This window comes from Dermacentor variabilis, chromosome 7, assembly GCF_050947875.1.
Source record: "Dermacentor variabilis isolate Ectoservices chromosome 7, ASM5094787v1, whole genome shotgun sequence".
NCBI lineage: Eukaryota > Metazoa > Arthropoda > Arachnida > Ixodida > Ixodidae > Dermacentor > Dermacentor variabilis.
This window is the reverse complement of record NC_134574.1, coordinates 87,550,626-87,567,076: the sequence shown is the minus strand read 5'-3', so window position 1 is coordinate 87,567,076 and position 16,451 is coordinate 87,550,626. Positions and strand designations below refer to the sequence as shown.

The following is a 16,451-nucleotide window of genomic DNA, read 5'->3' as shown; positions in this document are numbered from 1 at the left end:
GCACAATCAAGCAATACTCCAAAAAGCTACACGCGTACTTTGCCTTTCACTATACGCGCGTGTGTACCTTGCATTTAAGCTGAAACTGCGAAGCAAGCAACGAGACAGCAAAACCTCACTCCGCAACGTAACTAAACAAAAGCCTGCGGCTGAACCTCTCAATTTTCGGCTCTTCAATCACATTGGTTAAATTGCTGCACCGGTAAGTCATCTCCTTGAGCAGCCTTCATTCTACTCAGCTGCTGTACCGCTGACTAAGTGAAGATCTGCTGGTAGTAAACAAGCTATCTGTGTACATGACATCGTGCTGAAATTTGCTTGCTCTAAACATAATACGGTGGGCAGAACATTTCTGAAGACAGGAAGCTCTGTATTGACGCCACTATCGTCTAAAGGCGAGCACATCTGCAAACGCTCGTCGTGACAAAGTTCAAGACACATGTCACCAAATAAGAAGCAAACAGGAAACTGGGCCAATGTGCTTCAAGCTCACGGGATTAGTTGAGTTCGGGTCAGTCAACCAAGAGCGACGTCACACACGTAAACATAAGTGTTTTCACTCCTTAATAGGTGTGGTCAATTAACATCAAACGTGCGTCGATTTATGAACGCGCTGTCGGGCACTGTACCATTGCAAAAATCACGTAAGCCAGAAATATGTTGTGACAAAAAGATCCGCGCACTGAAGCGTCAATGAGAGTAATTCATACCATCTGTATGGCAACAGCAAGTAATCGCCGGCTGAGACCTCTAACGAAACAAGAAAAATATCGACCTCGTCTGGTCAGAATGTGTCACACGATGAAAGATAGTTCTCCGTAATGCAGTTGCCGTGAGGTGTGAAACGATGTGCTTGGTGTTGTCGAATGTGATGCGAAATAGACCAGCCGGACCAAAAGAGCTAGGCCGGCAAGTGCATACTATGCAATGGTACTGTAGGTAGTCTGGTGTGGAGTGATGCAGCGATAGTGTATAGCGTCATGTATCGTACTAATGTGCCGAGGCGTGTAGTGTGGCACGGAGGCGTCACGCTACACTTTGCAGAAGGGCGCCTTGGTGAAGTTGGCGAGATCCTTGCAGCCGTAGTGGTCGACGAACTCCTCCATGTTGTACAACGGCAGCATGCACTTCTCCCGCGGCGTGAGGGGGTTCGCGTCCTGCGATGCACTGCACCAGAGCAGGCAGTAGCGAGCGAAGAACACTTGCTCCGCCGCGGGCCAGTATTCGTTGAACATCTTGGCCGTTCCAGCCTGCGAGAACCCGCACACGGAGATGAAAGTGAAAGGACACTCACGGCCAAGGTGGTCCTACAATGTTACGGGGCTCTAACGCGTACCATGCGACTTTGCCACTTGCGTGGCCAGGCAATTGCCACCGGCGCTAAATATATTACCCTCGGTATTCGCCACTATGACATCATGAATAGGGAAAACAAAATCGGTTCAAGGAATGTACGGAGCGGACAGAATCCAGGTCGATTCCAGTTCCTTATTTTAATGCTATTAGAATCAGTTTTTGGTACGCCTTTATAGCGGCATATTACAACAGGCATACAGTGCCAGCGAATAGCAGTCACAACCAAGATATGTTCGTTTGCCGCATTGTAACTCAAGTCAAAGGGTTGCCTAGCGATAACTATGTATATTTGTATCTATTTCTATATGTCCGCTTCTAACCTGGTACCCGCCAACTTGGGTCACTAGGTAGTGCATGGTCAAGTGGGTAGGCCACCGGGCTGCTGTGCTCGGGGAACTGCTTCAAAACAAACCGTCAGACCAACTTTGTGTGTATTGAGCATGTAACTCTCAGTGTGTGGTGCCCTTCAGTGTACACTGACGCCAACTTGGGTCACTGGGTACGTGTTGCGCTTCAATGCAGCATCCCTTTGGCGCAAACATTGGTCACAGGATATTGGAGGCTGGGTATTTTCCGGCTTTCATTATAATCATTATATAATGTATAAACAAGAAATACAAAATATAAAGAATTGTTATAAAAATATCAACAATTACCCACGAACAAAACGACGGATTGCCAATAGCATTAAAGTCGCTGTCAGGATCACTCAGAAGTCAAATAAGAAGAGAAAAGCACGCCACCGAGAAGCGCACTTTCTTCACTTGCACCCGTCGCACTGCCGTAGGTGGCAACGCGACCGGTGCAAGCAGACGGGCTAGAGAACTGAAGAGGGACGGACGCTTCAGCGCTGTTTCCGGCAACTTCGACAATGTCTTTGCGCGCTGATCTGTGTCCCACCTCAGCACATGGCATCACCAGGTCGGCCCGCCTCAGCTCATGCCTCAGTGATGCGCCGCCGGCGTCTGCCTGACCAGTGTTCGACTCCCCGTATGGCCGTCCGTCCACGTCAGATGAAGCATCGAGAATACGTAGTTCGCAGGCCGCATAAGTGAACGTGTAACGACCAACGTCGCGCACTTTACTCGGTCTCTGCTGCTGACTGTTCAATCGACCGAGTGAGGAGATGCATCAGGTTTTGTGTGACAGTCGCCGAAATCTCTGAAGAATGGATGCCCTTTCAATTCATTTTTTTAAAGAGAATAGCAATTAGGACCAAGGAAACTGGCCAATCTGTTCGTTTGTCGCATTATAACTCAACTGATAGGCTTTCCTGACGACTCGCCGTGGTGCCTTAGCCGTTATGGTGCAGTGCTGCTAAGGACAATGTCACGGAACCAAATCCCGCGACCTCGAGGCCGCATTTCGACGGGTGCGAAATGGCAAAGCGCCCGTGTCCCGCTCATTAGGGGCACGTTAAAGATCCTTCGGTGGTGGTCAAAATTAATACGGAGTCCCCCGCTACGGCGTGCCTCATGACGAAATCGTGGTTTTGGCACGTACAACCCCCAAATTCAAGGGTTTCCTGCTGAAATTACTATAGAGAACTCTAACGCTGCGATTCTTCAGCTACCGAGTGAATGATGCTTAGAACATTTATTTGCCTGGTCTTCGTGCCTGTGGCTTCAGACGTTCTTGTAGTTTTTAGTTGGCTTTATGTTCCTTTATTGGCCTAAATTTCGAAGCCATCCTATCTCACTCTAAAACAGGAGCCAACAGCACTCTGTGCACATGGATAATCGTTTCGAAATAATTTGTTGCACTTATAAAACAATATTTTGTCGGGAATAATTTTTTCCAACGCCGTTACAAGCAAGAACGAACTGTAGACAGATCCATGCACTAACGATCATTCCCATGGTGGCTGAACTGCCATGCTTGCAGCTCGGTCTGTAGACACCAGCGCAGAAGCTCCCTCTAGTAATATTGCAGGAAACTATTATTCCTGTAAAGCAAAGGTAAAGATCTGACATCCTGGCAGATATACCACGTCCTCAAGAACGATCTCATAGCTTCAAGCCCTGAATATTGAAACGGTTCTATTCCAATGCTCGTTCTTGTCGCACAGCTTCAGTAATCCGAGCGGTGCCCTACCTGCACGTTATCACTAGAGTCATCATCAGCATCATCATCTCCAATTACCCCTGTCCTGCGCCAACCGATTCCAACTAGCAGCAGCAAGTTTCCTAATTTCGTCGCACCACCTAGTTTTCTGCCGTCCTCCACTGCGTTTCCCTTCTCTTGGTACCCATTCTGTCACCCTAATTGTCCAACGGTTATCTAATCTCCGCATTACATGACCTTCCGAACGCCATTTTTTTTCTCTTGATGTCTATTAGAATATCGTCTATACCCGTTTGCTCTCTGACCCAAACCGCTCTCAGTCTGTCTCTTAAATGCTGGGCACTGAGTCAGCCGGTCGCCAACGGTGCTCCTCATAACAAAGCAATAGAACCAACCGAAAGGAATCGTTAATTTAAAAACAAGCACGCCCGTATTTAAACAAGAGAACATGTCATGGTGTCATTTTATCACCAGATAACCATACTCCCATTTTATTGTGATAGCAATTAGGCAATCCAGCCGCATTTTTGCCGTCGGAGTCGCCGTGGTGGTCCGTATAAAGTCCAAGGCCGATAACAGGATCGCCGCGCGCGGTGTACTGCGTGTGCGAGTGAAGCACGCGAGGTAAGTTGACGATCGCGGCTCAACCTGACGCGCGACAAGGATGAAAGCGGTAAGAAAGCGGAGAGCAAAGGCTCCGTCTTCCGCCGCGCGAAAGGCCGCGTGGGGTTCGCAGGGAAGGAGGGAGGGAGGGAGGGAGGGTGGACATCGTAACACATTGCACATCACGGGTGCACCACACAAATAAACCAAGCATGATTCGGCCACTTATCTTACGACACTAACAATACTGTCAGACGTATGATGTTCCTCATGAAGTCCTGCCGGTTGCTGAAAGGCCGCCAAGATTCCCCCGTGGTGGAATCTTACACAGCTATGCGACTGGACACTAGCACTTCTAAAGAATAAAGACATTCCACAAGAACACATAATACAAGAGTTCCAAGCTATTCAAGAAAAATATAAAGATTGCACGGAATTTTACACTGACGGCTCTAAAGCACAAGAATATGTAGGTGTCGGGATCATAACGAAAAATTGGAAAAATAGTATACGGATAAATAATTTTTCTTCAGCCTTTACCATCGAAGTTTATGCAATATGGATGGCAGTTAAGAAAATTACTACCAACAAGCAGAAGAGTGCTAATATTTATACTGTTTCATTAATTGCCCTGACAGCTCTAAACATAAACTCTGGTGGTCAAAAAATCCTGAGTACCCCACTACGGCGCGCCACATAATAAAATTGTCGTTTTCGCAGGTAAAACCCCAGAATTCAATTCATTCTTATTGCTAAGCAGTGCGCTCTGTCTTCGTAGCGGCTTTCGCTGCCTGTCGTGCGACGTTCGTGCCGTTGTGAACATGCAGTAAGCCCATTTTACGATTTTGGCTAGTATCATATCCAACTAATCTGCTTTGCTGGTTGCCATTTCATGCTTACAGCCACTCTCGATCACGAGAGAGCCAACGATGTTTACTTTGGGACCTCTTTCTGTATCAAATCTTTTTCTAACAAAACAAAAAGTACAGCAGCATATGATTAAACTTGAAGCAAGCAGCGTGAAAATAGTATACTGGCCCAGCATTCTATCCCACTGACCCGCGTCGCGGGCGATCAGTTTAACTATGTTGTTACTATTTTGTGGGGGGCTAACGTGCTGAAAATGCTCAGTGAGATATGAGCGACGCGGAAGTCGAGGGGATTCTGGATTCATTGCGGCTCCCCGGGGTTATTGAACGTGCATCCAAGTCATGGCGCACGAGCATCCTTGCATTTCGGCCCCATCGGAATGCGGCCGCCTCATGCAGGCCTCGAACCCGCGACCTAAAACTCAGCTTCGTAACGCCGTAGCCGCGGATCCCCCGCGGAGATTCTTTACGTTGAGCGCTTCCGAGTCCACTGGTGCGGACCGATGGTCGTTCGATGTGTTTGACCACGTGGCTACATTACCGGTATGCCTTAGGATTCGTCGTTCATTCGTGCATAGCGTTCGCACCTGGATGCGGAAGGTCTTCATGAGAGCGTAGTAGGCGATCCGGACGCTTATCGTGAGAGCCAGAACCAGCTCCTTCTTGCTCTCGCCGCCATCAGGGCCCAGTCCACCAAAGCCCAAACTTTTGCGCCGCTCCGCCAGGCAGCGAAGGACCTGAGCGTGCTGGGCTCGCGTCTCGTCGTCCCACTCATTCTGGAGCGAGCCGACGGCGCCCGTGACCAGTTCCATTGCGAGAAGCGCCGCCAGCGTGCCGTAGTTGAAGAAGTCCGGCACACGGAACAGGTAAATGTACGGGTTGTTCTGCAAGTACAGTTTCGCGAGACATGCAAGAAAAGCGGTAAGGACGTCAAAGAGTGCGCAATCGAAACGGGGAGTTTCTAAATATCAGTCGTGTATGTATACGTACGAGGGCCAATCAGAAAGTACTTGCCCCCTATTTCCTTTTTATCTAAATTACGGCTTCAAATGCGAAGTGGGCGTACGCATTCCCAGCGGTGGACTTTTCTTGGACCGGTCCGGCCTTATCTGCCGCTAGCTCCGCGGCACGGCCCTGCTGTCCGTTGTTGTTGATGGCGGTTGTGCTTCACACGTTCGCGGCGTACAAGCAATGACGTTTGATTCGTTTTCTAGGGAGCAAGAGAAAAACGCACACCTAAATCCACAGGAAGCTGCAGCCCACGTAGGGTGAATGGCATCTCGCTTTGACAAGTGTGAAGTGGCGGTGTTCCGAGTTCGCAAAAGGGCCGTGAAGACTTCCACGACAATGAGCGCCGGGGAAGGCCGCGTGCGTCGCTGACTGGCGACAGCGGCGTCCGAAATTTACTGCTGCGATGGGACTCATTTTCTAACCAGTGCGGGGAATATGTAGATACATAGTTAAAAGTACGTAGAACAGTGTGTATATTTGTAATTACCTGTATTTATCCTATTTCCGCTAATAATAAATAGGGCGAAAGACGTGTGTTTGTGTGTGCGTGCACTCATGTACGTTAATGTTTGGCGTGGTCAATGCGTTAACACCAGTAGATGTCTGCCTCATCGAAAGTTGAATGGCACAATTTTAAAGTGCCCCTGAAACGATCTGGACAACCTTTGTAGGCGCGTAGGGTACAGCTACAGTAAAACATTAGCGTCACAATATATAAGTGAAGCGTCTGATGTTAAGAAAGCTACGGACGATTTCAAGTTACCCTCCACCCTATATAGCCATGCTTTTTCTCCTCAACTCGTTCGCCGAGTGATCAGAACTAAGCTCCGCCTTCGCTGGCTCTACGTCATCAAGTGACGTCTTGTTATCTATACTTCCGGCTGTGTCGGAGCCAGCACACGAAGCCTCTCCAGCCACTCCGCTTGCCGCGGAGGCGGGCGGGTGACTGGATCGACGGCCAGGCGGGTGATCGCCTGGCCGTCGATCACCCGCGAGAGCTATCCAAGCAGTGTGCGTTGAGGGCGTTCTCTGGCGGCGCCGTGCGTGTCCGCTATTCCGGTAACCGAAGGCGAGCTGCGTTTTGGCGGATGGGCGGAGGCGTAAATCAAAGCCCCTCCATATACTACAACCACTGCGATAAAGGGTCCTTAGCGTAAAAGTGAGCGGCCTGGGCGACCTGAGAGTCTGTGTAACTGTCGAACATAATGTCACGGGTTTGAATACAGACGGCGGTGGCCGCATTCCGATGACGCAAGCATGCAAAAACCCTGTTGTGTCGTGCACTGGGCCCGGCTAAAGAAAAGAAAAAGTGGACGAAATTAACCAAGAGGCCTATCCTCTTTGTTGTCCCTCGTGAACAACCGAGCCATTTCGGTGCGTTAAAACCCGCACTTAAACAAAAACGTCCGGCTGCGATAGCAATTACACGGACACTCCACGCGAATTTTCAGCGTCGGCGTGATGTTACGGGTATATATAAGCATATGTATATTTAAATAAACAAACAAAGATGAACAGAATCGTCCGACGACCACATTCGAGTGAAGTAGCTCTAGCACACAAGCCCGACAGTCCAACCATTAGGCCACGGACGCTTTCCTGTTTTTTTTTCTTTCTTTAATGACGGATTTTGCCCAGGATAGTCATCAGCATTAACCTTGGTCGGTATTTGGCAGGAAGGCCGCGACGCTTGCCTCAGCAGGAAGCATAGGAGACGTTTCGAAATTTCCCGCACTCAAGAGACGTTTTGTAGCTGCCAGGGCGTTGTTCCCTCTGCTCAGCAGAAGTTGCGTGCTGGCGTGTCACACCAATATGTGGCACCCGCGCAGTTTAAACACAGTTTGTTGCACACCCAACTAGTGGTTCAAACCCACTACGAGTGATTGGCCACGAAATGGGTAATGGGAGGAGTCTCTGTTGTCCTTCCAAGTCAGAGGGACTGTCCGAGAAATAGGTGGATTACTCCAAGTTACAACCACAAATAAACTTTCAGGACGGCTGTAGAGCAAGTTCTGTTGAAAAGTAACATTACTTGTTAAGATGAACGCATAATAGTACGAAGAATCAAATTCAATTAAAAAGGGCACAAAGAGGGACAGTATAATCTTAACCGCGTATCGGGTTGTACTCTACAGGGTGTTTTTATTTGGAACATACAAATCTTATATAAAAAGGTAATGAGCGTAGCGAACCTGGTGTTTTTTCAGACGACTTTCTTGGAGGGGCGGACATACTCTACCGTTAATACCATAAGCTTCAGAAGGCTAATTAACAAAAATTTATTAACTCTATATTAGTGCCTTGGGGGCAGTTGTCTAAGTAGCAAATCTGGACGCAGTGATACTTTTATGCACATCCACCTTTTAAAAATCTTGAAAATCGCACCTAATTCGGGATATTCGTCATCACATTCCAAAGCCACGTTCGCTGTGCCTTATCGCCTTTTTGTTAAATAAAGGATGTGTGCTGTAAGAAAGTGTTAATTGCTGGGCTCCAGAGCAAACATACCCGTGACTGAATCTCGGAATTGGGGCTCCAAAGGAAAAAGCCCAAGCGCAACGCTAAACCTTGCCAGCGCTCTCAATGCTTCGTCCCTCGGGCGAAACTGCCACCTTTTCTTTAGTATTACTTTAAATCGACTGATGGTGAGCATGGTGCAGACCTGGTATAGGGTCGGCACAAGGATCGCCTTCTTTTCCCGCACGTACGTCAAGCTGCTTGAGAACTCATAATCCGACAGTCTCAGCTCGAGGAGTGTGGGCGGGTTGGCGGCCATCACTGTGTGATGGTGCCTCAAGGCTATTATCAGGTTCTTCAGGAATGAATCGGCCTCGTCCAGCGCTGGCGTCGGACCCGCGTAGTCGACGCGCGAAATGTTGAAGCCTTCGCCCGCGACCACTTGTAGCGACGTCTTGGACACCTCTTCCATGGCCTTGACGGCGGTGGTGTTCTGCAGCGAGAAAAGGTGTGCGTCGCAGCATTTTGTACATTGGAGGGCTCGATGCCAAATACCGTAAAGGTGTGCATACTACATCATAGGCATGCGTAATCTTGCTCATGCATGCTTATGCTTGAAAAATACCGGTTCGCGAGTATACGAACTTCGACACGAACTGGAGAGTCGTTGCGGTTTATTCGTATTTCATTCGAGAATTGACTATTCGAAGTTCCCGAATATTTGTTCTGTTCGAACACTATAACAAGAGTTCTTGCCGATTATGAGGAAAAAGAATGATGTCGCAGGCAGCATTAAACAACCGCAGCGGTGGTGAATTGCTAGAGCATTCGGCTCGTATGCGGGGTAGGCATTTGGTTGGAAACCCACCGGCGTTTCCCAATTGGTACAGATGCCTCCCCGCCATGTGCTTGGCCACTTGTGATGGTTCGCATCTCGAAAGGGGCAAAGCGGGTCCTCCAGAGATTTCCAGGCGTGGTCTGTCAGGCGCCCCTTGTCCAACGACAGAGGTAATTATTGTAGAGCATCCGCCGCGGGCTATGGGAGACTGACTATAGCTGCCGCTGGGCACCTACCTTTAAATTAAAGACGGGCGCGCTCGCCGATGGGGACTCGGCCATTGTGTCACCTCAACGCTTGGAAAGGGTCGATTCTCCCCTACCTCACAGGCGCATCGGGACGCCGCAAGGTAAATGGCCTCCATGGAGGCGGCCCAGACTCAAATGATTCTGCTACAGGCGAGTCACTCTTGTCGCGCTGACGAACCAGTTTTTTGAGCAAATGCTAGCAGTGGAAGATTTCTACCCAATGGTTCGCCCTCGTTAAACGTATCTTGCCTTAGGCAGCCTACAAATTTTTCTACTGAGTTTGGAAAAACATCCATTTGTATAACATTATTTAGCCAATCTCGCCATTTACGGATTAAATTAAAACAGTGGACGATCCTATAGTAGTGTCGTGATGCACTTAGCTTCTTCACCTATAGCACTACTTTTCGTTATTGTCATTGGCATGGCGTATCAGATGCGACCACTTTTGTGTCGCATTTGCAGGCTTCTCGCTTGACCTGAAATCCAGTTGTTAACGCCAAAAGATGCATTAAACAAGGCAAAGAGGTCTTTTGTTGCCAAACAGACCCTAAATCACCGGTATTTCATTACTGTAAGTATTTAATATTGAATTTGATATTCGAGGGTCATCTTTCTTGAATATTCGTGTTTTATTCGACCACAGATCGACAGACTCATTCATGAGTCGACTCTCTAAGATTCAGACCGGCCTGTGAGTACGAGCTCGATATAGTAGAACTCTGATGTGCCTGAGTAGCAGCGATCCCGGCTGTGTAGATTTTGTTGAAGCGGTGTACAGGGGCGGGAACCTTGCTGTACAGAATTTTGGCGAATCTGAGACCCAAATTCAGAAATTTACCTTACCTCCTTCCTCCACAATGGAGGCTTCCTTTGTAATGAAGCCTTGATGGCGGCTAGGCCGCCTTATGACAATTCTGAAAGCTTCCTTACCAAGTCGCCCTTAATGGAGGCTTTCTTGGTGCTCCCTTACTGTAAGGCAGCCTGCTCTAAGGACGTCTCAGTAATGAATTCGTACAGTTGTAGGCTAGACTCTTGTAAGATGTTTTGGGCCTTTAGTGGGCGCGCTAGATCTTTCTTCTATTTATTTATTATTTTGTTGCCTATTTATCATGTAACCGTGTTTGCTTACGATGTTAACATCGAGGCGGGGGACGCTGCAATTAGAGCAGATAACACCACAAATGGATTTTTAGCCTATCCTCAAGGCAGCCGTACATGGACGTCTTGAGGAAGGAGCGTGACGGCCCAACAGAACAACATTAGGTTGGTGCAAAAACCCGCCGGTGTGCACTTCCCCTACGTTCAAACGCACTAATATCTCCTGTGGTGAAAGGGGCACAAACGACCTCAACATTCTCAACCTAACCTCCACTTCGAATCAGATTTGATCACCTCGCTCAACCTCATTCAATGAGGTTGAGGGGCTTTCAGGAGACCTCACCTCATATTTCAGCGCCCGCCAGTCACCTCACCACAACATCATTATTGAGGTCCAGTCCTAAACCTAAATCTATAGTTCAAAGTCAGGTTCTTCGTGTTAATCTACTTATGTGCGTTTCCAGCACATGAGACTGTCGAAACATGTTGCTGTACCTATTATACAGATTTCTCAAAGCCATGAATGATAGTTGTGAAAAAAATAACCCTAAATTAAAACGATCTTTTCAGTAGGAAGCTTCAACTGACGAGACATAAGTTGTATGATTTTAGTACGTAATAATTTACATCGAAAGAAAGTCAACTCTTCAACTGGAAAGCAGCAATCGACCGTCTTATAAAGCGTTGCCATAAACAAGTAGTTTACTTTCTTTTCACTTCACATCGCTGGTACCTGCCTATTTCTTTCACCAAACGAGTTCGGGTGCCCTTCAGTCTGTACCTTAGGACATCCTCAGTGCTGTCCATTCTTATTCACCCTAGCCTAACCCTTTGCTGTGCACCAGCTGTCGAAAACGTTCTTTCCACGTGGCCAGAGATGATGCTGATAAGGAGATAAACATTTTGAACATCTTCGATAGTGGTGATAACGAGGAGCCTGGTGTTGCGACTAGGGTGGCGTTCAGGGAATGGAGTCCACCAAGCCCGTCGACTACAACATCAGGTTGTAGAAAATGAAGGGAAAATGGTTTAGTTAGCTTGGTTACACGGCTCCAGTTACGGAAGCCCACTTCATGGAGGAGCAAGTGAAACGTCCAATTTCACATCGGGACCCTCTCTCTCACTTTCGAAAAGTCTCTGCTTTTAATACCGTCGTCTTTCCTGGGTGAGTCGACTAGGAAATCTGAAGATTGCCCAAAGCAAATCACCATCGTCTAATCCGTTGCGATGCCACACCCATGCTCGTAATAACCCACAGTAACTCCGCCTCCGAAGAGAATGGTTTGGAATCTGTGGCAAGAAATCAACCGGCGACGCCTAGTTCGTTCGTCGTTGCCCCCCCCCCCCTTTCTTCTTAGTTCAGGGTGCCAGGTAAAGGGTGGGGTGAGGGTCTTTCTTCGAACCCTGCAACAGCCGGTTAACACGCTGTTACGGCTGGATAACACGCTGACGGCTGGATAAGTGCCAAAGGATGGGTGGTGATTTGACTCGTCTAATTAACTGCGCCTCTCATTTCGTTGTCGTGGTTCTCTCCTTTTCATCCTTTGCTCAAGTTTCCAGGTAATGTTGGGGTTAGCGCCTTTCAACTGTCAGTGTCCCCGCTGCGTTGCCGTCTGGATAGGAGGTGCTGTGGTTTGACACGTGGCAAACGTTCAGTTAAAACCCTTGTGGTGTTGAGAACACTGGGTAGCTTACCGGGTGCAGCCTTGGTTAACCTCCCTGCCTTTCCCTTGTGACTTCTCTCTCTTTCTCTCTTCCTTGGAAAATTTCGCCTCCAGAATTTTCCAACAATCGACGGTGATATAAAGCGCTGCCACACACAAGTACATTATGTTGTTTTAGATATAATTCATATCACTTCTTTTTGCTGTGCGCTTACTCCAAGGTTACGCTGTGATTTCTTTCTTTCGCGTGGCCAGTGTAGTGAAAACGGTCAAACATTTCTTTCTGTGCTGTGGAGAGGAGCAGAATGGGCCACACCTTTCTTAAGGGTAAGTATGACCGAGACGGACGCAATTGCCTGATCAGTACCGAGAAAAAGAGCTTATAAAGACGTCATTCCAGCTACGTGGCTGGCCAGTGCATCAGACCTCATCCTCTCCCTTTGGCTAGCGAGCTTTAGGAGCAGTATGTAAAAATTCGTCTGCAGAATGTCATGGTAAGGGGTAGTTACCGGAAGTCGTACTCAAAATGATGCTTAAAGTAACACTTAAAGACGTTTCAATGGATGATAGACAACATTTACGATCTGTAGGAAATGCTGCATAGAGCATTAAGCGCCAAATATACAGCTACATGAAGCAGGAAACGGACAATTTTCCGTAATTTATCTTTTGCTCCTTCCTGCGTTTTTTGAGCTATTGCCTGATTCTTTATAACCATTTGTTGCTCGTCAGGAAAACAGCTTGCTAGCACAGGAATCAGGACTCGAGATATTCTAGTAAGCGTGAAAGAGGCGGTTGTCAACATGTCTCACCCCTCCTCTCAGTGTTTCTTTGTCGCTCTCGGGAACCCTTTCCCAGGTGTCAAACTTGAACACTTACAATTAGCGCACCGCGGAAAGGTGAAAAAGAAAGGAGCCGCAGGTAAAGCATTGCTGTCGGCACCACCCGAGTTGGAGGAAGCGATTAATTGAAGAGGAATAAAGAAAGTATGCATTGTATTCATCTCATCATGTGTGTCTTGTGAAAATTTTATGTATGAATATATTCTTTGAAAGGCATCGCGATTGCGTAAGGTTCCGATAAAGAGAAAACGAATTTCAGGACCCTTTAACAAATGTGAAAAATAATACAAATAAGAAGCCACATTCCGAAATTCAGTGAATATTATGGTAGTGCATAAAAAACAAATATTCTCGCTTCGGTTACTTAGCTCAAGGTGGTGAACACCTTGAGCTGAGTTTATCCTGTCTGTTTTTTTGTTTGTTTGTCCCGTTCCACCATCTTGCAATAAGCTAGTCAAGAGTTCGACGGAATACCGTCTGGCCAGGAAAAACCTTGTTAAAATTAAGTAGGTCACCGGCCAAGGTCAAAATAAAAATAAATTGACGTTTCAGGATCCCCACAGATTCCTTGTTCACAATGGAATGTCGGCTAAGCAGAAGGTTCTTAAGGAGCATTGAGCATATGACGCGAAGTTCGAGAGTACACGTGTTTTAAAGTATTAGATGACCTATTGATTGTTTTATATGTGCATGATTATATTGCGCTTAGTGTTACACTGACGATTTTAAGTGAAGGACATGACGTGGACGTAGGTAGCGCAAACTACCAACTGTTTGATACTGTTAAAGAACGCGCTTATATACAAGGACATATGGCGCACGGGGAGGGGAGGAGGGGATATAAAAAGATATTACAAGGTGACAGCATGTGATCATACTTTGGGCCAGGCATACATCGTTCACTTGCACCCGTTCGTCCTGACAAACTCAACCTCAGCTTCGATAAGCGCAATGGACGGAGTGCTTACGCACATCTCTTTTTCTTTAGCTATCGCAAGCGCCTCCCATATTTCTCGCTCAGTTTTTGTTTTTGATGTGCCAATGACTGTGGTGCTTTCTAGCAGCGGAGAGCATTTGCATTGTTTGCAGTGTGCAGCCAAGTTGCTAGGTGCTGTCAGAAGCTGGCACTTGTATTTGTGCTCCCGTAACCTGTCATTTAGACAACGTCCAGTTTGCCCAATGTATACTTTCCCGCAATCTAGTGGGATTTGGTGAACCAATGAAGTGGCACATTCCACGTATTTTTTCACGTGCTTAGTCTGACAGACCGTAGCGCTTATATTGCCCTCTTTGGATCCTGCGTTCGAATCCTGCGTTCGAATCCTGCGATATCGAAGCTGAGGTCGAGTTTGCCAGGGCGAACGGGTGCAAGTGAACGACGTATGCCTGGCCAAACGTATGATCGCATGTCGTCACCTTGTCATATCTTTTTATATCTCCCCCCCGCGTGCCATATCTACTTGTATATAAGCGCGTTCTTTAACAGTATTAAACAGTTACTAGTTTGTGCTACGTATGTCCACATCCTGTCCTTCACTTAAAACAGTCAGTGTAACACTAAGCGCAATATAATCATGAACATTCACCAACTAGCCCCCTTCAATGTTTTACTATATGTTTTATATGTCTTTTGAATTATTAGTGATTTGAGATTGAGCCTGGTTGTCAAGTTCTTCTCTGTGGCCACGATACGCGCGTTGTCCCAACTTATCTCGTGACCCGCCTTGTCCGCACACTCTGCAATGGCATTTGTTCACTGTGCGGCCTTTGGTGACATCATTCTTGTGCTGGTTGGGACGCCTGCAAAAACTTCCGCTTTCAGAAATGTACACCGATTTGTAATTGGCGCACGGAAACTTGTATGCCCCGCCAGGAAAACATTCCCGAGGGAGAGGATCCTTCACATTCATCAAGTCAGATTTAAGCTTGTCACTCGTACATGCACGATCTGTACACCACGTTTCTCAGAAGCAAAAGCTAGGGCTGCGCGCTCGCACCTCGAATATAAGGGACAGCAGCGCGCTTCTGTCTCCATGCTGAAGCATCCATGACTTGCCTGTCTGTCTACTGATTATTCATCAGGAACTTGGTTGTCCCCAGAATAAAATGCTTGGGGTACCCATTTCTCATTAGGTCCTGTTCAACGATCTGACGCTCCTGTTGCATGCTGCTTGCATCGGAACAGGTGCGAAGGTCCCACTGTGCCTTTGTGGGTTGTCGGATGAATAGAGTCGAAGCCGAGCTATCGACCCGAGTGTCTTGGCTTTCGGTAAACGCTGAAGACGAGGCCGGTGGGAGCACGCTTTACCAGTCTGTCCAAGAAAAGGGGGAAACCGTTTTTCTCTTGTTCCACAGTACACTTGATGGAAGGCTCGACGCCATTTAGGCAGTCAAAGAAACGTTGCACCTCCATCTTGTCTATGACGCAGAAACAATCGTAAACGTATCTGCAGAAGACTTTGGGTCTGGGCTAAAATGACTGCAACGCATTGGCTACGAGTGCTTTCATCGTCAGGTTTGCAGTCTTGACGGAAATGGATGCTCCTTGTGGTACCGAAACTTGCCGGTAGAATGCGCTATTGAACTAGAAGTATGTGTTGTGCAAGCAAAATTGTAATAAGGAGCACAGCTGAGTGACGTCCAATGGCATGCGATCCTACAATTTCGGCTCGTTGTGAAGCAAGTGTCTAGAATTTTTCATGGCAAGATCAACCGGAACGCTCGTGAAAAGGGAGCACGCGTCGAATGATATGAGTATTTATCTTCATCCGTAGTGACGCCTTTCACAACGTTTATGAAGTCGCGTGTTCCGGAGGTGAGCTTCCGTATTGCCTCCGCGGGGAGCCAGGATGCTATGAAGATACCTTGAGGGGTAGAACGGCGACGTTGTGAAATTGACTATGGTCCTGAGAGCATTTTTTTTTACGAAACGTGGTGTACAGATCGCGCATGTGCCAACAAGCAAGCTTCAAGGTGACTTGGTGAATGTGAGGGATACTCTCCTTCGGGCACATTTTTCCGGCGTGGTATACAAGTTTCCGTGCGCCAACTGCGAATTGGTGTATAATAGTTAAAGCGTAAAACTATTCAGGCGTTTCAAGCAGCACAAGAATGGTGTTGCCAAAAGCCACACAGCGACAATTGACTTCGGAGAGCATGTCGAGAAGACAGGTCACGAAATAAGCTGCGATAACGCGCGTATAGTGGCCACAGAGAAGAACTTGACATAGAGGCTGAATCTCGAATCAATAATAATTCAAACGACGAATACCAAAATCAGTAGATCATCTGACACTTTAAACCATGTGCACTCTCAAACTTTGCGTCATGCGCTCAACGCTACTTGAGTACCTTCTGCTTAGACCACATTCCATTGTGAACAAGGGATCCGTAAGGAT

General features: G+C 47.5%; 1 protein-coding gene across 1 annotated transcript in view; it reads right to left on the bottom strand.

Annotated features, from left to right (window-relative positions):
* Positions 1-312: 312 nt before the first annotated feature.
* The window catches only part of LOC142588731 (neprilysin-3-like), a 92,463-nt gene continuing 76,324 nt past the window's right edge, over positions 313-16,451 (bottom strand). Inside the window, exons 11-13 of the mRNA XM_075700547.1 lie at positions 8,566-8,853; positions 5,480-5,776; positions 313-1,250 (exon numbers count right to left, since the gene is read on the bottom strand). Coding sequence (XP_075556662.1) covers positions 1,032-1,250; positions 5,480-5,776; positions 8,566-8,853 — 804 coding nt within the window. The 3' untranslated portion in view covers positions 313-1,031. The remainder of the gene's footprint in view (positions 1,251-5,479; positions 5,777-8,565; positions 8,854-16,451) is intronic.